Source organism: Bufo gargarizans, chromosome 2, assembly GCF_014858855.1.
Source record: "Bufo gargarizans isolate SCDJY-AF-19 chromosome 2, ASM1485885v1, whole genome shotgun sequence".
Classification (NCBI taxonomy): domain Eukaryota; kingdom Metazoa; phylum Chordata; class Amphibia; order Anura; family Bufonidae; genus Bufo; species Bufo gargarizans.
In genome coordinates, this window is record NC_058081.1 from 528,196,907 (window position 1) to 528,221,131 (window position 24,225).

At 41.9% G+C, this 24,225-nt stretch overlaps 1 protein-coding gene across 5 annotated transcripts in view; it reads right to left on the minus strand.

Moving 5' to 3' along the window:
- Positions 1–19,106: 19,106 nt before the first annotated feature.
- Positions 19,107–24,225, minus strand: part of LOC122928540 (aldo-keto reductase family 1 member C3-like) — a 78,225-nt gene continuing 73,106 nt past the window's right edge. For all 5 annotated transcript variants that reach the window (XR_006387892.1, XM_044281470.1, XM_044281471.1 and 2 more), the window contains one exon: positions 19,107–22,656. Coding sequence is in view for 4 of the 5 variants with exons in the window: in XM_044281470.1 (XP_044137405.1) it covers positions 22,614–22,656 (43 nt within the window). In the remaining variant the exon portion in view is untranslated. The remainder of the gene's footprint in view (positions 22,657–24,225) is intronic.

Below are 24,225 nucleotides of genomic sequence, written 5' to 3' on the forward strand. Positions count from 1 at the left end.
GTTCCAAATACCAGTCAATATTGGCACAAAACCTTATGGCTTCTGCTAGAAAGCTGAACATGAAGAGGAACTTCATCTTTCAGCATGACAACGACCCAAAGCATACATCCAAATCAACAAAGGAATGGCTGCACCAGAAGAAGAATAAAGTTTTAGAATGGCCTAGCCAGAGCCCAGTCCTGAATCTGATTGAAAATCTGTGGGGTGAACTGAAGAGGGCTGTGCACAGGAGATGCCCTCTCAATCTGACAGATTTGGAGTGTTTTTGCAAAGAAGAGTGGGCAAATCTTGCCAAGTCAAAATGTGCCATGCTGATAGACTCATACCCAATGTGCTGTAATAAAATCAAAAGGTGCTTCAACAAAGTATTAGTTCAAGTGTGTGCACACTTATGCAACCATATTATTTTATTTTTATCTTTTTTCCCCCCTCTATCTAAAATATTTCAGTTTGTTTTTCAATTGAGTTGTACAATAGGTCACATTAAAGGTGGAAAAAGTTCAGAAATGATTTATCTTTGTCTCATTTTTTTTTTTTACATCACAGAAACCTGACATTTTAACAGGGGTGTGTAGACTTTTTATATCCACTGTACATGATTGTCAAGGCAACCATCTTGCCTAGCTTCTTGACTTCTATAGTTGATTGATCTGTTCTAGGATTCTTGCCCCTTATCAGTATTGGGTGGGGATGGGTTAACTGGATGAAGTGCCTTAGTTGTAGTCCAGGTTGATACTGCTTCTCATTGAAGAGACCCACAAAACAGCTGCCTAAAGATGTCTGTCTATTTGGCTGGTGTGCTCTGAAGATTCAGAACCCCAAAACAGTAAGAACAAGATAGAAGGAGACAGTAGAATAATATGACAATTTAATTTTCAACTTACAAAAGGGGAATCTATCAGTAACCCCTTGACCAGCCAGTTTTGGCCCTTAAAGGGGTTGTCCTCAATTTTCTATACTCCCCAAATACTATCCTGAAGAAAAATGAGTGCCATATAGATACTTTTACCTATAGTAATAGTGCTCCTCATAGTCCTACCAATAGTAATTCCCCTCTGGAATGCCCTCATTAGTAATACTGCCCCCTACAGTGCCCCAAAAGTGATAGTGCTCCCCAAGAGTGCCTTCATTAGTAGAAGAGCCCTCCAGTATTAATAATGTCCTTACAGAGCCCCCAGTAGAAATAAGGCCCCCCTATTGTTCCCCCAGTGGTAATAAAGCTCTCTACAGACCCTCAGTAGTATTAAGGCCCCCCATAATACTCTTAGTAGAAATAATGCAGATCTATAAGTCCCTCCTATACAGCCCCCAGTAGTAATAAGAACGCCTATAATGTCCCCTGGATTTAAAATAGCGCTGGAGGGGTTAAAAAAATAATAATATTTTTTTAACTCACCTTAATCCACTTGTTCACGCAGCCGGCATCTCTTCTGTCTTCCTTTGTGAGGAATAGGACCTTTGATGACGTCACTACGCTCATCACATGGTCCATCACATGATCCATCACCAAGGCTGCGCGAACAAGTGGATTAAGGTGAGTTAAATTATTATTATTTTTAACCCCTCCAGCCCTATAGTACTATGCATTTTGCATTCAGAATGCTATTATTTTCCCTAATAACCATGTTATAAGGGAAAATAATAATGATTGGGTCCCCATCGGGTCCCCCGATCGTCACCTAGCAACCGTGCGTGAAAATCGCACCGCATGTGGATGCTTGCGATTTACATGCAACCCTATTTATTTCTATGGGGCCTGCGTTGCGTGAAAAACGCACAAAGAGGAGCATGCTGCGATTTTCACTCAATGCACAAGTGATGCGTGAAAATCACTGCTCGTGTGCACAGCCCCATAGAAATGAATGGGTCAGAATTCAGTGCGGGTGCAATGTGTTCAACTCACGCATTGCATCCGCGCGGAATACTCGCCCGTGTGAAAGGGGCCTAACTCTCCTCATGTTGCAGACCTCACCGCAGCTTCTTCCCAGGACTTCTGAGCCCTCCTCTCCTGCACTGGTCACATGATGGTGACATCATCGCAGGTCCTTTTCAGCTATTGCATTTAGAACGGATTACATGGACTGTGATGTCATCACAGGTCCTTCAGCTCTTGCAGGGCATTAGATTCAATTGTATTGCCGTCCTGAGGATGGCAATACAGTTGTATCTAGCTGGTAGGCAGGACATTCGGGGCCTGGGACAAAACATCAGTGGCCTAGGCCCCGAATGTTTTAACCTAGCAACACCCCTGCCTATTTACACACACACTATATAGACTACACTTAGCCTATATACACACTGTATAAACTACACTCACCCTATACACACACATTATATAGACTACACTTACTCTATATACACACACTATATAGACTACACTTATCCTATATACACACTATATACACTACCCTTACCCTATATACACACACTGTATAAACTACACTTACCCTATATAAACACACTATATAGACTACACTTAACCTATATATGTGATACTGTCTGCTGAGTTGTGTATCTAATCTTAAATGTGATACATTCTACTGTGCTGTGTATCTAATCCCATCATGTGTGAAACTGCTGAGCTGTGCATCTAATCTTGTCATCTATGATACTATCTGCTGAGCTGTGTATCTAATCCTGTTATATGTAATACCATCTGCTGAGTGGTATATCTAATCGTATCATGTGTGATACTGTCTATACTTCTGTGTGTTTCCGAGTCCATGCCACAAAAGATAGGACAAATCCTATCTTTGTCAAGAACAAGTGATCACAGACACATTGTCAATGGGTTTGCACCGCGATGTGAGATACACATGGCTGGTATCCGTATTTTAAGGATTTGATGGAAATGCCTGTGCTGTGCTGTCCACATCCGTATCTCTGTTCTGTGCCAACCTCAAATGTCCTATTCTTGAATATTATGGGCCTGATATTCCGTTCTGCAAACTGCAGAATGCACTCGGCTGGTATCCCTATTTTTTTTTTTGGGGGGGGGGGAAGGGGGGAAGTTGTTTCAATGGCATTACTTTTTGGGGGGGGAGGGGGGGGGGCGGGGGTTTATTTGACATACAGTACAGACCAAAAGTTTAGACATACCTTCTCATTCAAAGAGTTTTCTTTATTTTCATGACTATGAAAATTGTAGATTCACATTGAAGGCATCAAAACTAAGAATTAACACATGTGGAATTATATACATAACAAAAAAGTGTGAAACAACTGAAAATATGTCATATTCTAGGTTCTTCCAAGTAGTCACCTTTTGCTTTGATTACTGCTTTGCACACTCTCTTGATGAGCTTCAAGAGGTAGTCACCTGAAATGGTCTTCCAACAGTCTTGAAGGAGTTCCCAGAGATGCTTAGCACTTGTTGGCCCTTTTGCCTTCACTCTGCAGTCCAGCTCACCCCAAACCATCTCGATTGGGTTCAGGTCCGGTGGCTGTGGAGGCCAGGTCATCTGGCGCAGCACCCTATCAGTCTCCCTCATGGTTAAATAGACCTTACACAGCCTGGAGGTGTGTTTGGGGTCATTGTCCTGTTGAAAAATAAATGATGGTCCAACTAAACGCAAACCGGATGGAATAGCATGCCGCTACAAGATACTGTGGTAGCCATGCTGGTTCAAGATGCCTTCAATTTTGAATAAATCAACAGTGTCACCAGCAAAGCACCCCTACACCATCACACCTCCTCCTCCATGCTTCACGGTGGGAACCAGGCATGTAGATTCAATCCGTTCACCTTTTCTGCGTCGCACAAAGACACAGTGGTTGGAACCAAAGATCTCAAATTTGGACTCATCAGACCAAAGCACAGATTTCTACTGGTCTAATGTCCATTCCTTGTGTTCTTTTGCCCAAACAAGTCTCTTCTGCTTGTTTCCTGTCCTTAGCAGTGGTTTCCTAGCAGATATTCTACCATAAAGGCCTGATTCACACAGTCTCCTCTTAACAGTTGTTCTAGAGATGTGTCTGCTGCTAGAACTCTGTGTCATTGACCTGGTCTCTAATCTGAGCTGCTGTTACCTGCGATTTCTAAAGCTGGTGACTCGGATGAACTTATCCTCCGCAGCAGAGGTGACTCTTGGTCTTCCTTTCCTGGGGCGGACCGCATGTGAGCCAGTTTCTTTGTAGCGCTTGATGGTTTTTGTGACTGCACTTGGGGACACTTTCAAAGTTTTCCCAATTATTCGGACTGACTGACCTTCATTTCTTAAAGTAATGATGGCCTCTCGTTTTTCTTTACTTAGCTGCTTTTTTCTTGCCATAATACAAATTCTAACAGTCTATTCAGTAGGACTATCAGCTGTGTATCCATCTGACTTCTCCACAACGCAACTGATGGTCCCAACCCCATTTATAAGGCAAGAAATCCCACTTATTAAACCTGACAGGGTACACCTGTGAAGTGAAAACCATTTAAGGTGACTACCTCTTGAAGCTCACCAAGAGAATGCCAAGAGTGTGCAAAGCAGTAATCAAAGCAAAAGGTGGCTACTTTGAAGAACCTAGAATATTTCACACTTTTTTGTTCTGTATATAATTCCACATGTGTTAATTCATAGTTTTGATGCCTTCAGTGTGAATCTACAATTTTCATAGTCATGTAAATAAAGAAAACTCTTTGAATGAGAAGGTGTGTCCAAACTTTTGGTCTGTACTGTATATATATATATATATATATATATGTATATAAAGTTGCAAGAAAAAGTATGTGAACCCTTTGGAATGATTTGGATTTCTGCACAAATTGGTCATAAAATGTGATCTGATCTTCATCTAAATCACAACAATAGACAATCACAGTCTGCTTAAACTAATAACACACAAAGAATTAAATGTTACCATGTTTTTATTGAACACACTATGTAAACATTCACAGTGCAGGTGGAAAAAGTATGTGAACCCTTGGATTTAATAACTGGTTGAACCTCCTTTGGCAGAAATAACTTCAGATTAACTGGTGGTTCACAATAGCGTTTACGTACTAACTCACGTGTATCTTTTTACTGCCTAAATAAAGTACGTTAAAATTCTCTTTATTAGATTATATATTAAAATTGTCTGCAACACATTAGGCTTAGTAGGGTGAAACGGGATATCTCAGACTGATGATGCTGATCCCTAAAATTCATCCCTACCACTAGAACTCCAAATTGTAGGAGTTAATAATATACGGCGTGTTCCTTTATAAGTCTGGGGTATGTCTTAGGCTTCCATACATAGGCACCTGATTGAAACAGTGGGTGAATGTGACAGGTCTCCAGTAAAAGAGACTCATGCACATCACACAGTGTCAGGTGGCACTACTAGGATAGCCCAAATCCCAATCAAAGAAAGTGTAGGAACAGGCCGTGGGCTTTTGTAGTCAGCAAGTCAATCTGTAGTTGTTATCACAGCATTTGATTGCTCGACGCGTTTCTCTTATCCAACTTATTGGTTGGTTCATCAGGAGCAAACAGCTGAAGCCTCTGTTATCTCCGCATGTCACCCTCTCACACAGGGTGCATTACAGAGCAGCAAAAGGCCTCAGGAATCATCTGACTAGATTTTGAACTATATGCAGTTGCTATGAAGCATATAGCCCTATGTCACACATTAAATTCACTGTCACCGTTTTGATTTACTTCCCCTTACACTGGGGACAACGGTCACTTGATGAACTAAGTGTTTTGAACGGAGAGTGTGCTAAACGCCACTGATGGCGTGCGTTCAGCAAAGAGCCCTCGGCAATGTGGCGGCCACATTGCCGAGGGCTCTTTGCTGAACGCACGCCATCAGTGGCGTTTAGCACACTCTCCGTTCAAAACACTTAGTTCATCAAGTGACCGTTGTCCCCAGTGTAAGGGGAAGTAAATCAAAACGGTGACAGTGAATTTAATGTGTGACATAGGGCTATATGCTTCATAGCAACTGCATATAGTTCAAAATCTAGTCAGATGATTCCTGAGGCCTTTTGCTGCTCTGTAATGCACCCTGTGTGAGAGGGTGACATGCGGAGATAACAGAGGCTTCAGCTGTTTGCTCCTGATGAACCAACCAATAAGTTGGATAAGAGAAACGCGTCGAGCAATCAAATGCTGTGATAACAACTACAGATTGACTTGCTGACTACAAAAGCCCACGGCCTGTTCCTACACTTTCTTTGATTGGGATTTGGGCTATCCTAGTAGTGCCACCTGACACTGTGTGATGTGCATGAGTCTCTTTTACTGGAGACCTGACACATTCACCCACTGTTTCAATCAGGTGCCTATGTATGGAAGCCTAAGACATACCCCAGACTTATAAAGGAACACGCCGTATATTATTAACTCCTACAATTTGGAGTTCTAGTGGTAGGGATGAATTTTAGGGATCAGCATCATCAGTCTGAGATATCCCGTTTCACCCTACTAAGCCTAATGTGTTGCAGACAATTTTAATATATAATCTAATAAAGAGAATTTTAACGTACTTTATTTAGGCAGAAATAACTTCAACCAAACATTTCCTGTAGTTGCAGATCAGACGTGCACAACGGTGAGGAGTAATTCTTGACTATTCCTCTTTATAGAACTGTTTCAGTTCAGCAATATTCTTGGGATGTCTGGTGTGAATCGCTTTCTTGAGGTCATGCCACAGCATCTCAATCGGGTTGAGGTCAGGACTCTGACTGGGCCACTCCAGAAGGCGTATTTCCTTCTATTTAAGCCATTCTGTTCTTGATTAACTTCTATGCTTTGGGTCGTTGTCCTGTTGCAACACCCATCTTCTGTTAAGCTTCAGTTGGTGGAGAAATGGCCTTAAGTTCTCCTGCAAAATGTCTTAATAAACTTGGGAATTTATTTTTCCTTCGATGATAGCAATCCGTCCAGGTCCTGACGCAGCAAAGCAGCGCTAAACCATGATGCCCCCACCACCATGCTTCACAGTTGGGATCAGGTTTTGGTGTTGGTGTGATGTGCCTCTTTTTCTCCACACATAGTGTTGTGTGTTTCTTCCAAACAACTCAACTTTGGTTTCATTTGTCCACAGAATATTTTGCCAGTACTGCTGTGGAACATCCAGGTGCTCTTGTGCAAACTGTAAATGTGCAGCAATGTTTTTTTTTGGACAGCAGTGGCTCCCTCTGTGGTATCCTCCCATGAAATCCATTCTTGTTTAGTGTTTTACATATAGTAGATTCGCTAACAGGGATGTTAGCATATGCCAGAGTCTTTTGTAAGTTTTTAGCTGACACTCTAGTATTCTTCTTCACTTCATTGAGCAGTCTGCGCTGTGCTCTTGCAGTCATCTTTACAGGACGACCACTCCTAGGAGAAAGTAGCAGCAGTGCTGAACTTTCTTTATTTATAGACAATTTGTCTTACTGTGGACTGATGAATAGCAAGGCTTTTGGAGATACTTTTATAACCCTTTCCAGCTTTATGCAAGTCAACAATTCTTAATCATAGGTCTTCTAAGAGCTCTTTTGTGTGAGGCATCATTCACATCAGGCAATGCTTCTTGTGAAAAGCAAACCCAGAACTGGTATGTGTTTTTTATAGGGCAGGGCAGCTGTAACCAACACCTCCAATCTCATCTCATTGATTGGACTCCAGTTGGCTGACACCTCACTCCAATTAGCTCTTGGAGATGTCATTAGTCTAGGAGTTCACATACTTTTTCCACCTGCACTGTGAATGTTTACATTCTGTGTTCAATAAAAATATGGTAACATTTAATTCTTTGTGTGTTATAAGTTAAAGCAGACTGTAATTGTCTATTGTTGTGACTTAGATGAAGATCAGATCACATTTTATGACCAATTTGTGCAGAAATCCAAATCATTCCAAAGAGTTCACATACTTTTTCTTGCAACTGTATATATATTGGGGCTGGGGGTTTATTTGATATATATATATATATATATAGACAGAGAGAAAGTGTGGGCAGCACCACTATCTGTAAGGTATATGCGGAGTGCCAGCGGCTGGGTAGGCGATCCACCTCCAAACGTATAAAAATAAGAAATTCCGCAGCACATCCAGGTTGTAAGAAAGTAAAAAAAGACTTTATTCACCAAGCATGCGACGTTTCAATCCTCTCAATGGGATTTTCCTCAGGCAGTGACATAGTAGGCAGTGCAATGTGCGTATTTAAACGCTTTCACATCATTAAACAATCAAATAATCAAAGTACATCCATTTAAAGAAAATACATTTAAAAATAGTGATACAAACAGTATTATCAACATCCTGATACATTCACATTGTATCCCCGAATTCAATTCAATGATGCAGTGTTAATCATTCCCATAACCAATTCGGCATAACATGTACAGCATAAAATATTTTAATTATGACAATTATCAATCCAGGTGCATATCTTCTGTGAAAATTAAATGTGCAGGTGTACCTTCAGCAGAGTGATGAGTCCGCTCATAGGAGTGTGCGATGGGGCCGATACACATGGGTCCCAGCGTCCCGGGTATACTACTGCGCATGTCGCAGGACCTTCCTAGGGGTTCCGATCACATGACCATCACAATGTGCTGATGGTTGAAGTGCGCATGTCCAAGGACCTTCCGACATGTGACCGCAGTCCGCACTAAACCCTCCGGTCACGTGATTAGATATATCACATCCTCTGGGCTAGATGATGTTGCTTGAGTGTATCACATGATCGGAACTCCATGGTAAGGCAATAGAAAAGTATGATAATATTCAGGACACGCAATGTAAATGTAAATGTGTCATGAAACATCTACATCTCGAAAATATGGCTATATCTACATCATCATTTACGTCCTAAAAGGCAATAACTCATCAAACAATAAAAAATAGACATACAGATATAGACCTGAGCATGCGGCTGATCCACTACACGTACTGTCACTGGTCCTAGTGGAGTCTTACTGTGTATCGCATGCTCACCTTCCACACATGTCAGTATCGATGGGTCAGAGGTCAATCAGAGGGGATAAAGGTGATTGTATATCGATGGAAGTACCATCATTATACAAAGAGAAATAATGAGTGTTATGCGTAAATACCGCCATTTCTCTTTTAAAGTACTGAAATCAGTATATTTCGTTACAAGATCGTCCCCTAGTCTACTCGAGGAGTTCAGTACAAGTGGCCCATGTTGTCACCATAAAGCCCCAAGCTGAGATGTCCCGCCTGTCAGATGGATACCATCCCTGGAAATCCAGCATGTCAGGTTCGGGATCATCCTCTAGATTCCGGGGATAAACCTGTACAATTCCATTATAATGTCACCAATCCCCAATGAGATCAGTGGCTCCAAAGATTCCCCCATATGTTGGATCCGAGCATGCGGATAAGACAATCAAGACATCCCAAGTGTCCAATAGCTTTATCGTGTGTGGTCATATTCATGCATAACAAGAAGTATTTAATGAGTATAGTTATTCATGTGTCCATGAAAAAATCGTGAAAAAAAGTTGTGGACACATGAATAACTATACTCATTAAATACTTCTTGTTATGCATGAATATGACCACACACGATAAAGCTATTGGACACTTGGGATGTCTTGATTGTCTTATCCGCATGCTCGGATCCAACATATGGGGGAATCTTTGGAGCCACTGATCTCATTGGGGATTGGTGACATTATAATGGAATTGTACAGGTTTATCCCCGGAATCTAGAGGATGATCCCGAACCTGACATGCTGGATTTCCAGGGATGGTATCCATCTGACAGGCGGGACATCTCAGCTTGGGGCTTTATGGTGACAACATGGGCCACTTGTACTGAACTCCTCGAGTAGACTAGGGGACGATCTTGTAACGAAATATACTGATTTCAGTACTTTAAAAGAGAAATGGCGGTATTTACGCATAACACTCATTATTTCTCTTTGTATAATGATGGTACTTCCATCGATATACAATCACCTTTATCCCCTCTGATTGACCTCTGACCCATTGATACTGACATGTGTGGAAGGTGAGCATGCGATACACAGTAAGACTCCACTAGGACCAGTGACAGTACGTGTAGTGGATCAGCCGCATGCTCAGGTCTATATCTGTATGTCTATTTTTTATTGTTTGATGAGTTATTGCCTTTTAGGACGTAAATGATGATGTAGATATAGCCATATTTTCGAGATGTAGATGTTTCATGACACATTTACATTTACATTGCGTGTCCTGAATATTATCATACTTTTCTATTGCCTTACCATGGAGTTCCGATCATGTGATACACTCAAGCAACATCATCTAGCCCAGAGGATGTGATATATCTAATCACGTGACCGGAGGGTTTAGTGCGGACTGCGGTCACATGTCGGAAGGTCCTTGGACATGCGCACTTCAACCATCAGCACATTGTGATGGTCATGTGATCGGAACCCCTAGGAAGGTCCTGCGACATGCGCAGTAGTATACCCGGGACGCTGGGACCCATGTGTATCGGCCCCATCGCACACTCCTATGAGCGGACTCATCACTCTGCTGAAGGTACACCTGCACATTTAATTTTCACAGAAGATATGCACCTGGATTGATAATTGTCATAATTAAAATATTTTATGCTGTACATGTTATGCCGAATTGGTTATGGGAATGATTAACACTGCATCATTGAATTGAATTCGGGGATACAATGTGAATGTATCAGGATGTTGATAATACTGTTTGTATCACTATTTTTAAATGTATTTTCTTTAAATGGATGTACTTTGATTATTTGATTGTTTAATGATGTGAAAGCGTTTAAATACGCACATTGCACTGCCTACTATGTCACTGCCTGAGGAAAATCCCATTGAGAGGATTGAAACGTCGCATGCTTGGTGAATAAAGTCTTTTTTTACTTTCTTACAACCTGGATGTGCTGCGGAATTTCTTATTTTTATATATATATATATATATATATATATATATATATGTATTATTATTATTTTTATTTTATTTATTTTTTAAAATCCCTGCACTGCCAGTCTATAGTGATGAGCGAGAGGTGCCATATTCAATTTCGCGATATTTCACGAATATTCGATTGATGATTCGTCTTACATTCGTCGAAATGGAATATTCGTCATTATTCTAATTATTGCGAATAATATGCGATTTAATTTCCTATGGCTTTGGCTATGGCTAGGCTAATATGTGTATTTTACGAATATTCTCTATATTGCTATAACTTAGGCTACTTTCACACTAGCGTTCGGGCGGATCCGTTCTGAACGGATCCGCTCATATTAATGCAGACGGAGGCTCCGTTCAGTACGGATCCGTCTGCATTAATAACTTTAAAAAAATTCGCAAGTGCGCAAGTAGCCTGCGCGGATCCAGTTCAGACTTTCAATGTAAAGTCAATGGGGGACGGATCCGCTTGAAGATTGAGTCAATTGGTGACATCTTCAAGCGGATCCGTTCCCATTGACTTACATTGTAAGTCTGAACGGATCCGCACGCCTCCGCACGGCCAGGCGGACACCCGAACGCTGCAAGCAGCGTTCAGCTGTCCGCCTGTCCGTGCGGAGGCGAGCGGAGCGGAGGCTGAACGCCGCCAGACTGATGCAGTCTGAGCGGATCCGCTCCATTCAGACTGCATCAGGGCTGGACGGCTGCGTTCGGGTCCGCTCGTGAGTAGCCTTAGTTTTTTAGAATATTCGTAATATTCTAAAAAACAAAGTTATAGCAATATAGAGAATATTCGTAAAATACACATATACACTGTACTTTAGCTAATATAGTGCTATAATCTTTTTTTTTTGTCTAATTTTTTTTGCCTCTTCTGAACTTCAGTTTTGGAAAAAATGTACACTATAAAAAAAAATTGGTATAGCACTATATTAGCTAAATTACAGTCTATATGTGTATTTTACGAATATTCTAAAAAACGAAGTTATAGCAATATAACGAATATTCGTAAAATACACATATAGACTGTAATTTTGCTAATATAGTGCTATAGTATTTAATTATTTTTGTCAATTTTTTTGGCCTCTTCTGAACTTGGAAAAAATGTACACTAAAAAAAAAATACTATAGCACTATATTAGCTAAATTGCAGTCTATATGCGTATTTTACGAATATTCACTATATTGCTATAACTTAGTTTTTTAGAATATTTGTCGAATATATTTATTATTTAGAATATTCGTCTTTTTTTTTTCCAATGTGTACTGTTATTCCACTTTGGTATACTGCTTCCCGACAAGCGTCCCCATCCGTCACCATGGGAACGCCTGTGGGTTAGAATATACAATCGGATCTGAGTTTTCACGATCTCAGGGAAAACTTAGATCGGATGGTATTTTCTAACCCACAGGCGTTCCCATGGTGACGGGGACGCTTGTCGGGGAGGAGTAGGCGAACAACTGTACAGATAGGAAAAAATTATGCGAAAATTCAAAATAATGAATATATCCACTATATTGCTATATATTGGTTTTTTAGAATATTGATCATTTTATTTTCCATATGAAAACATGATTCCTCCCTGCTTAAGTTGCTTGTAGGCCAATGACTTATTGACCCACAAGAAAGAAGCAGGGAGGAATCATGTTTTCAGATGTTAAAGATATGACGAATATTCGATATAAAGAATATATAGCACTGTATTTGTAATATTCGCGAGTTTACGAAGTTGCGATATTCGCGATTAATATTCGCTATTCGAATATTCGAGCTCAACACTACCAGTCTATATCTATCTATATATATATATAGAGAGAGAGAGAGAGAGAGAGAGTGGCAGTGTGGGGGTTACTAAATATACGTACATAGACCGGCAGTGCATGAGTTACATTTAGTTTTTATACTGTATATAACCATAAATATATATATATATAAATACTTATATTTATTGCTTTTCTTTTGGGGGGAGGGGGTATTTGAATGGTTCGACTGATTTATTGAAATAAATTTACTGTGATGCCATTCAACTATTCAAGAAATACTCATTTTTTATTACACTTTACATTTATTTATGTTACTAACCTGATCTGCTTTGCTATGAAGTTGATCGTGGTAATGGTAAAATGAATAGCCACAATCTGCTTTTGTTGTGAGGATGATGCTGTAGAAGCTCAGGCTGCTCTGGCAATCTTCCCTACAACTGAGTTTAATTCGCAGTCTTTTGGTGCTAAACTGCGAGATCTCGCATTTTGGCACACATTATGGGATTTTTGGTCAGATAGTGATGTAGCACCAGTAAGCATGCCAGGATCTTCCTTGTGGCGACTCTTTAGAAGGAGTCAGGAATTAGCATGGGGCAATCGCAGGAGGTTACGTTTATTTATAGTTGTTTTATTACATTATTTTTAAAATATCTTCTATTTATTTATATTATTATTGGGGTTGCAGCTTTAGGATACTATAATAAAAATGAATCAGAATTTTGATGATAGGGTCTCTTTAAATGTGAAATACCTTTATTTTTGCTAAAGTTAACAATTTTCTCTTTTAGACACATATGGCTGTGAGATTAACACATGAGGAGAGAACACTGTGACTGTGATCTCCAGGATCTCCAGGATTGCAGCAAATCTCAACGCTCTGCACCCGAACAGACCATCCATCTGCCATAGCACAGTTGGCACACTGCTTGCCAAATTTCTCCAAACAGGTTCTGTGTTGGACCTGCCAAATGTCGGTCCTGTTGCAATTGCCTTGACATCCATTCGACAATCGGGATAGTCCTCACTGAGATTATGCAGCAACTGGATTTTGTACAGCTGCCGTTTGTGGCTCGACTTACCCTAGGAAGGCCATTGTTGTTGCTTATCTGTAGAAGTTGCATCCGGGTCCGGTAGGGTGCAAGCTTTGGAATCCGCTGCAATGACTCAGGTACTGTGCTTCCTGGAGATGTTTTGTATCTTTCTTCTGTGATTTTTAAAAAAAAATTTGTCTTGAAGGAGTGGCACCTTTAGGTGTGAATGCGCTTCTATTCTGGGAGTAGCAGTCATGTGCACTTTTGCCCCACCTATCTGATTAGGTGGTACATATAGGTGTGTGTGCTCCTCCTCTCATTGGTTGCTGATGCACACAGAGGTAACTGGGAGCAACACACTATATGTGCAGGGTCTGCGCTCCTGAACAGAGATGCCCAACAGCATAGGTAACTTTAGCGTAGGACCTGCCTGACCTGAGACCACTGTGGCACTGGGTAGGTGGGCACAGATGTGTTTCATAATATATTGGCTAAGAGTCTCAGATTTTATCATTAGAGTGAGGGCTTAGTCCATGTATTATGTTTGCATCTATTGCTATAGTGCATTATTTTCTGTGACTTTATAAATGTAGCCATGCACCACTGGCGGATCAAGGGGGGGGGGGGGGGGCAACGGGGCAATTACCCCCCCCCTGAGCTGCTCAGAAGGGTGCGGCGGGGCCCAGGGACATGAACGCTTCCATTGTGAAAGCGTTCATCACCATAGTCATCTGTATCGTCGTCTTCAGGACAGCGATACAGATGACTGTGCTGAGGCAGGGGAGGAAGAGGCGTGTCCCTTTCCCTTCCTCTGATAGGCTGCAGGCACTAGGCCATCGCGCCGCCTGAGCCGTACAGCGTGGGACACAGGCCGGAAGAGGCCTGCATCGCATCGCTGCCAAGGAGGTAAGTATAAGTGTTTATTTTTTTTTGTGTACAATACTGGTGGCTACTGGCACATAATGGGGGTCTCTGACTACTGGCACATAATGGGAGGCTCTGGCTACTGGCACATAATGGGGGGCTCTGGCTACTGGAACATAATGGGGGGATCTGGCTACTGGCACATAATTGGGGGGCTGTCATTACTGGCACATAATGGGGGTCTGTCATTACTGGCACATAATGGGGGCTGTCATTACTGGCACAAGGGGGGGCTGTCATTACTGGCACATGATGGGGGGCTGTTATTACTGGCACATGATGGGGGGCTGTTATTACTGGCACATGATGTGGGGGCTGTTATTACTGGCACATGATGGGGGCTGTTATTACTGGCACATGAGGGGGGGGCTGTTATTACTGGCACATTATTGGTGGCACTATAGGGGCATCTACTGAGGCCACAAAGTAGGGGCGTTTTATATGGGGGGGCTCTGTACAGTAGAATTTTATACTGGGACACATTATGGTGGGTATTATGAGGAAGGGGGAGAGGAGTACTATGGGGTCATCTACAGGGGGCACTAAGAAGGGGTATTTTATACTTGCAAATTATGGGGGACACTGAGGGCATCTACTGGGGCATTTTATACTGGTACATTATGGGGGCACTAGGAGGAAGGGGGGAGAGGAGCACTATGGGGGCATTTACTGGGGGCACTATATAGGGGTATTTTATACTGGCACATTATGGGGGCACTATGGGACATTAGCTCAACTGGGGGCATTACAAGGGGGTATTTTTTGCACTGTCACATTATAAGGAGAATTATTTCTACTGGGGGGCATTATGGTGGGCTTTATTACTCCCTAGTAGCAGCACCAGCCTCTCCCTGCTCTGCTATTCCTCTGCCCCTTCTCCAAATCCTTATTATGAAATCTTTCTCATTAGGATAAAGCACAACATCAGCTCCGCCGAGCCCCCAGCCAAGTGTTGAAGTGGTATGCGAGATCCCCAAGGGTGAAGCCAAGTTACTGTAAGTTTTCAAGGGAAATATGTTTATGTTATACACATATAGCCTACACTGTGCCACACAATATACAGTATACCTCTACACTGTGCCACACAATATACAGTATACGGCTACACTGTGTAGTCTGTTCTATAAGCACCATTGTTTTGTAACGGCGGACAGAAAATAATCTGGAAGTGCCCCTCCCGAGACCAGGCTCTGCATCCGCCACTGCACAGCTCATGCGTTATTATACTTTGTGATAATGAATATGCCCCTCCCCTTCATTACATTCTCAGAAACAAGAAGAGCATGGATGTCAATAAAATTATGCCCCCCCCTGGAAAAATTTCTGCGGACGCCCATGTTAGGTAAGTCATGTTTACGTATACATTTGGATTCCTCATCAAATTCTTTATCAGATGCATGCACCCCTTTCCAATTGAAACCATTGATTTGCTTCTATGAAAGCAGCTTTCCAAATGGCCGCCATGTTTGACATCCGCCCTCACAGATTTTCCCCCTTCCCCTTAGCAACATCCCACATACAGGTTGGTGTTCTAAGCTACTGCTTTTCATTTATTCAGGTGTCTCCATACTTTTTGACCAGCCTATATGTTAATTATCTGATTTGCATGCTTTTTCCCATGCAGCATTGCAGCCTCATTCAGCCAACTAGTACCCTGCTTAAAAAGTTTTTCATTGTATTTTTTGCAATGAATTGCAATCAATTACATTTTTTTCAGTGTTACTTTTTTAATTGAGGCGTTTTAATCATTATTTGAACTATACTACACTGGCATATCTCTACATCATCAGCATTGAGTACTTTGGGGGTCATTTATTAACCTGAAATACACCTATACGCGTATTTCAGGCACAGATTACGGCACAATGGTTAGTTGTGGCCGCAATCTGTGACTTTTCCCCGCTTATGCCAGGTCTAAAAAAAAGTGAACGTGGGCCGAGAAAGGGCAGGGCTGGGAGGTCTTCTTGGCAATGACTGCCCATGTACTCTTCTATGAAGAGGTGGGTTTTTTGCATTAAAGGGGTTGTCCGGGTTCAGAGCTGAACCCGGACATATCCCCATTTTCATCCCTCCGGCCCCCCTCCCTTGCCCTGTGCTGGATTGCGCAGGGCAAGGGCTGTTTGTTTATATATTTTACACTGCTAAGTGTGGGTTTCCGCCCAGCAGTGTTCCCGGTGACAAGCTAGGGCAGCGCTAAAGTCCCCCCATTAGTGCCCGTGATGTCACCGAGGTCACTGCTAAGTGAACGCCTCCACTTCGTTTACCCACAGAGAGCCCGGTATTTCTCCGGATCTTTAAAAGGGTTGTCTGACCCCAAAAGCAGTTTTAATTAGGGAGGAAATATTGTTTATTGTTTAACTCTAGAATGGGGGGGTCAAAACCAGGTGTGTGTCTTTTTTCCTTAAAATAGGATTTATTATCTAGAGAAAGTTAATACAAGCCACTTACTAATGTAATGTTACTATCCATAATGCTTCCTTTGCTGGCTAGTTCCATTTTCCCATCATATTATGCACTGCTCGTTTCTATGGTTGCGACCACCCTGCAATCCATCAGCGATGGCCGTGCTACCATCATGAGTCTGATTGTCTGGTCACTTGCACTGAGAGCTTTTAACTCCTCATTTTATAAGTTGGTGGGGATCTCAGCACTCAGATCCCTAATGCTCGAAACCATTTGATATATCACAATATTAAACGTTTTTGTAAAGTGTAGCAACTCTTAAAGGGAATCTGTCACCTGGTTTGAGCATATTAAGGTGTTACTACTGCCATGTACAATAAAATACCTTATTTCTTGCTGTAGTCTTAATTTTTTGTTTCATGGTTTCATTAGCGATAAAATCCACTTTTTATGTTATGCAAATGAGTGTCCAAGGTGCCCAGAGGGGCGTTATTATCCTTCTCTGGAGCCCAGGAACTCCCCCGTACAGTGCCCAGCCGCCTTCCTTTAGAGCCCAAGCACGCCTCTTCCAGCATAAGTAACTGCCCACACCCGAACTCTGTGCTGCTGCCCCCCTCCGCTATGTGAAATCTCACGCAGGCGCAGTACCGCGGACTGCCTGCGCGATGTAGAAGCTCCTGAGGACAACAGCTTCAAATATGTTACTGGGTATGCGCCGAGCCCAGTGACAAATTTAAGGCGGGCTGGGCACTGTACGGGGGAGTTACTAGGCTTCAGAGTAGGATAATAACGCCCCTCTGGGCACCTTGGACACTGATTTGCATAACATAAAAAGTGGAATTTATCGCTAATGAAACCATGAAACAAAAAATGAAGACTACAGCAAGAAATAAGGTATTTTAATGTACATGGCAGTAGTAACACCTTAATATGCTCAAACCAGGTGACAAATTCCCTTCAAAGGAAATCACTGTCACCAGTGACTTCACTCATCCAACTGTTTGCAAACACACATAGCTGTGGTTAACCTAACTGTGGCCTGTTTCACACTGTCATTACTCGTTCCGGCCTGCCGGGTCCATAACTACAGTGTACATTCATCAGCTGACGGAAGTCCTCCCGGCCCCATTCACTATAATGTGGAGCGGCATAGATCCGGCCGCAGTACGGCAAATATGCCAAGAGGTGGGCGTTCAGTTCTGCTTTCTCCTTCCTCTATTACTTTTCTCTTTCACTATGGCTTCCCCCATTTTATACTAAACCAGTGCCTGCTCCTATTTCTAAGAGTAAAAGGCCAAAATCTGTATATTATTTCCAGCGTTCTGATATTTCCACTTGCCGTTTTCTTATTTGTTCATTGTTCACATTCATATACAGGCTGTACAAGTGGATCTTTCTCTTCTTACAATGTACCTTTATTATCACAAAGTTATATTTATGCTACAACTTGGAAGAAACACCAACAATAGGGTCTTTGTTTTTGCATTATAGAGTCTGAAGAGTTCAACTTTCTTTGGAATGTGCATTTTTTCAATCCTATCCCTGAAATATAACATTGCGGATGATGGTTATTACCTTTTAATGGGTACTAATGAAAAAATGTGTAACGTTTGTAGGGTATATTTGGTTTTAAATCTTTTATTTTTATGCTGAGTTATAACCAGTTACTGGCCTGAAGCTAATGTCTGCACTAATGAGAAACTGATTCGAACATGTCCCCCTCTAATTACTTTCTGGTTCAGTCCATATGAATTAAAGGAATCAATATCTACATATTGAGAGAGAGAGAGAGAGAGAGAGAGAGTATGTATGTACTGTATACCTGAAAAAAACATTTGCAGAGACCAGGCCACAGGGGCATGCATGAGACTGGCCAGAGGGGTGTGGTGGTAGTTGTGGTACTTATGGTTCTGGTGCTCCCTGGGCTGGCATGCAGTGATGTGAAGAGTGTAAAGTTTCTTCCCTACGGGGGCATTCTGGTTCTGGGGTTCTCTTGCCTGATGGCGGTTGAGGTGCCCTTGAGGTTGAAGTTTTTAAGGTGCAAGCCAAGATCTCATTTGTGATGATGCCACCACTTTGCAGTGTAGTAGTGCAGGAAGCAATGATGAGGCATTTGTGCATCAGAACAGTTCTTTACTGAAGAATTAAAATGCAAACAGATCAGGACAGTTCTTATCTTGCAATGGATCAGCAGCTAATAAGCAGAATGTCTGACTCTGTACTTCGCTAGCTAACATAAGCGTAAAGGCATGAGGTGTACTAATTCTCTTGTCAAGCAATACAACACAACCACAGGGCAGTCCCCTCCACAGCAGGCAAACTCTTCTGCACCTTCTTTGAACAGGTTGTGGATCCACATGTCCACAGCAGGATGTGGGAAAAGTAGTCATACAGTTTTCCAATCTGTAGCAGAAGTGTCTAGGTCCAGAAACTTTTATGCAACTGGACACAAGGGCCGTGGAGTCTATAAGCTTTCAGCAATGCAATTCACCCCTCAGAGATGGTTCTTTATACAACCACAGAGATGGTTCTATATGCCTCTATATTCTTTATTTTCATTCATCTGGTCTGCTTCAATGTTTTTGTGTTCTTTCTGGCCTCCCCATGGCTGACACCTTGGTCTAGGGGTGGATACCCTGTCAGCGACAGACATGGCTTCCTTCTGATAGCTCTACCTAGGATAGACTACTCTGGAATGTTCTAAACCTTGTGGGAAGAGGAAACAGCTCCACCTAGTGTCTGATGGAGGATGCAACAGCCTATTAACATATGCACGCTACATACAATAAATACATGGTTTACACAAAAATATATTCTTTTTCACTTTACAGTGTACTGCCAGTCTGCAGCAGGATGCTGCACATTGATGTGGATTGGTGATCTATATGAGGTCTTTCACAATGCATTTGACAAAAATCAGAGTGTTGGAATTAGTGCAACCTTATAGATTGATTTCTGAACTGGTGTACATGTGTTCCATTATTATTTTTTTTTAACTCATTTTATTGAAGTTTAACAAGAAAGGCATGTTACATCATCAAAAAGAAAAGATTAATGAATCAAGGGTAAATCCCATGCAGGGGATACAGTGTTAGCTCAGTACTACATGACAGTTCTGCAGTAGGTCCGATACAGAGAAAAAGGGTTTCCAAATCAAATAGCGTCGGGAAGCAGCATGAAAGAGGAGACATTGCCTCAGTACACACAATTTACATAATATCATACATCAGCTACTGAATACATGCAAGCATTATGTACAGTCAAAGGGGAGGCACACCATTCACCCCACACTTTGTCAAACTTTTGTGGACACTTCCTGTGGATAAAGACAACCTTTTCCATGCTAACAGCCTGATTAACCAACGACTTCCATTGGCCTAACGTAGGCGTTCTATCATCCATCCATCTCAGGGCGATAGCTTTCCTAGCAAAGAATAAAGTTTCACTCAGAAGGATCCTGTGATGATGGCCCCCAGACCTCCTCTAGGATGCCGAGTATACAGCTTTTAGGGCATAACGGCACTGCATTTGGGACTATAGTGGACAGTACTCCTACCACTGCTACCCAGAAGCTTTTCAAATATGTGCAATCCCACATGAGATGCCAAAAATCAGCCCCTTCCTGATGACATCTATGACACCTGCTATGTGGCAGTCTACCCATTTTATGCAGCCGAACAGGCGTGAGGTAACTTCTGTGCAAAATAAACAGCTGGATCAGCCTATTAGTGATTGACGGGGAGACCCTCGGAGACAACAGTGCTTCATTCCAATCGTCAGCCGATAGGGAAGGGATGGAATTCCTCCATTTCCCTTCAACAGCAAGGGGATTCATCAGCATGCGATTATTAAGCAGATGCGTATAGAGCACAGAAATTATACCTCTTGGGCCCTGTGATCTAAGAACTCCTATCAGAGGATAATTCGAAATTTTGCGGCCACCTGCCCCGAACTGTGCCGTTAGCGCATGTCTCAACTGTAGATATCTGAAAAAGAGAGTGCGAGGCAATTCAAACTTCTCTTGCAGCTGAGAGAAGGAGCACAGACTACTCCCAGCATATAAATCGCTCAATTTACTAACTCCCTGCGTCTTCCACCATCCAGCTCCCTCCAGATCTCTCAAGTGGGCAAACATGGGATTATCCCACAGCGGCATGTCATCTGGGATATCTTTAAACGACCACATCTTCGCAGCATTCCATACCTGATGGGCCATTCTATGAATGGGGAGCAAGCGCATGGAAATAAAGCGCGGTCCTTCCAAAACAGGCCACAGGGAGGACAATCCCAGATACTCCCTAAGATAGTATTCTGCATTAGGCAAATCAGACGTCTGAACCCAGGGAGATAGAAATTTCAGCTGCCCAGCTAGATAATAGAGAAAGAAGTCAGGCAAAGCAGCACCACCTTCTAGCTTGGGTCCATTTGTTCCATTTTTATATAGCAAAATATGAAATAATATGTTGTTCGGCTTTAACAGGCCCCATATCCACCATCAAATCCTTTTTGAAGACAATCTTCAGATGTTTCTTAGCGTCTTAAAAATGCCACAGCTGTGATCTGGATAGTCTTGTATGCATTTTTTATGTATGATACAAAGGTAAATCTGCCTTGTTCAGCCACATAAAGTACATTAAAAATAAAGTGACCCTTGTTCCCTTTAGCAAAAACCTCCCAGTGCATGTTAGAGAACAAGAGCTGAACTTTGGCTGAAATTAGGCAACATTGGTCCTGAAGGTCAGCAAGTATCCCAAAAAAATACATTTCAAAGAACATGCATTGTATCTGATCAAGCATTGTTGGCCATTCATCTTTCACCCTCTTAAAGGAATATGTTGATTCTGCTAGGTTCTAACAGCACATGCAGAGTCCTGATATTCGTGAGTTTCTGTTGTTCTCCTCCCCCTGCCACAGATTTTTTTCCAACTGAATTAGCAGCAGGGAGGTTAAGAAAGCCAGGGGCTCATAAATATTATGGACTCATCGTCATGAGCAGGAGCTGGTTAGGGCACCATAAAACTGGTGAGAGTCTCTTTAATTAGCAGGAAGAAAAGAATGCTTCTGAGTGAATGAGGTATAATACAAAATTCTACACATTTTTGGTCCCATATTTACATTTTGGTGGACAGCTAATTGAGAGCTCATGAACCCATTGTATCTATGCTATAAAAACATCTGGTACTTGTTTCAATTTAATGGAATCTTTCTTTATCTCGTATGCCTCCATTTTAAGGCTTTATTGCAGAGATCATACCTTGACCTTTAGGCCTCATGCAGACGACCGTTGTTTTGGTCCGCACAAAAAAATATAATCTGTCCTATTCTTGTCCGTTTTGCGGACAAGAATAGGCAGTTATATTAATGGCTGTCCGCGCCTTTCCTGAAAATTGCGGAACGCACACGGACGGCATCCGTGATTTGCGGATCTACAATTTGTGGACCGCAACACACACAACGGTCATGTGCATGAGGCCTTACTTTAGAAGTCTAATACCAGTAGCAGTAATACCAGTAGATGTCCATTCAAAAAGATTGTTCTTGGAGCCTTTCTTGACCCAATACCTTGACCCTGGATAGGTAGAACATACACTCGAGTCATGCAACTTTGAGCAAGATTGTCATTTTAATATTCATCATGGAATGGACATTTTGGATGGTCTGCCCATCTACAGAAAAGAGAAACAAAATATTTACCGTCATTACTAAGGATTGTGAATATTTATTATTGAAAAAATATATATATAACACTCATAACGAGACCTGACATAAATTTCATTCTAATTCTCTAAATCCTCTACAAGATGGGAGTACTACGGAAAGTCTGTTTTAAAATATCTTATAAAGGGAACTAGAGCTAATTGAAGCTGATATGTCCACAAATGGGTGGTAAGTAAGTCACATACTAAGACGTTACAGGTATACATTCTTCTTCTGGTAATTTTTCTATAAAGGTTCTTCAGAAAACTAAAACAACACTTAAAGGGGTTGTCTCACTTAAGCAAATAGCATTTATTATGTAGAGAAAGTTAATACAAGGAACTTATTAATGTATTGTGATTATTCATGTTGCTCCGTTGCTGGCTGGATTAATTTTTCCATCACATTATACAATGCTCGTTTCCATGGTTATGTCCACCCTGCAATCAAGCAGCTGTGGTCATGCTTGCACACTATAGGAAAAAGACCTAGTCTATGTGTGCTGCCATGGTCCCGGCCACCAGAGAGGCTGGCGCTTTTTCCTATAGTGTGCAAGCATGACCACCACTGCTGGATTACAGGGTGTTCGTAACTAGGGATGAGCGAATCGACTTTGGATGAAACATCCAAAGTCGATTCGCATAAAACTTCGTTCCACTTGGAACAGAACCAGAGTTCGGGAAATGTGTTTTTACAGTACAAATTCATTTATGAAGTTATTACACGAAGTCTTGTGAGACTTCGCGAAGCAATAACTTTGGCTCATCGGAGCCAGTACATTCTAAGGCCTCCTGCACACGACAGTATTTTTTAACGTCCCGCAAAACGTGGTTCCGTTGTACCGTGATCCGTTTTTTATTCCGTGGGTCTTCCGTGATTTTTGGAAGATCCACGGACATGAAAAATGAAAAGAAAAATCTAAGTCAAGTTTGCCATTGAAATCATAGGAAAAAACGGACACGGATCACGGACACGGATGACAATCTTGTGTGCATCTGTGATTTTTCACGGGCCCATTGACTTGAATGGGTCCGTGAACCGTTGGCCGTGGAAAAAATAGGACAGGTCACATTTTTTTCACGGCCAGGAAACACGGATCACGGATGCGGCTGCCAAACGGTGCAGTTTCCGATTTTTCCACAGACCCATTGAAAGTCAATGGGACCGCAGAAAAACACGTTAAACGGGACAACGGCCACGGATGCACATAACGGTCGTGTGCAGGAGGCCTAATACTTTATGGCGCTCATGCTTCGTACAGTATTGGAACAAAGTTTTATGCGAATCTACTTTGGATGTTTCATCTGAAGTCAATTCGCTCATCCCTAGTTGTAACCATGGAAACGAGCAGTGCATAATGTGATGGAAAAATAAATCCAGACAGCAAAGCAGGTAATATGGATAATAACAATATATTAGTAAGTAACATGTATTAACTTCCTCAGCATAATAAATCCAATTTGCAGAAGCGAGACAACCCCTTTAAGAAATCTGCACTCAGAAGGTCAATATTGTAAAAAGTTACCAGAGCATGCCTG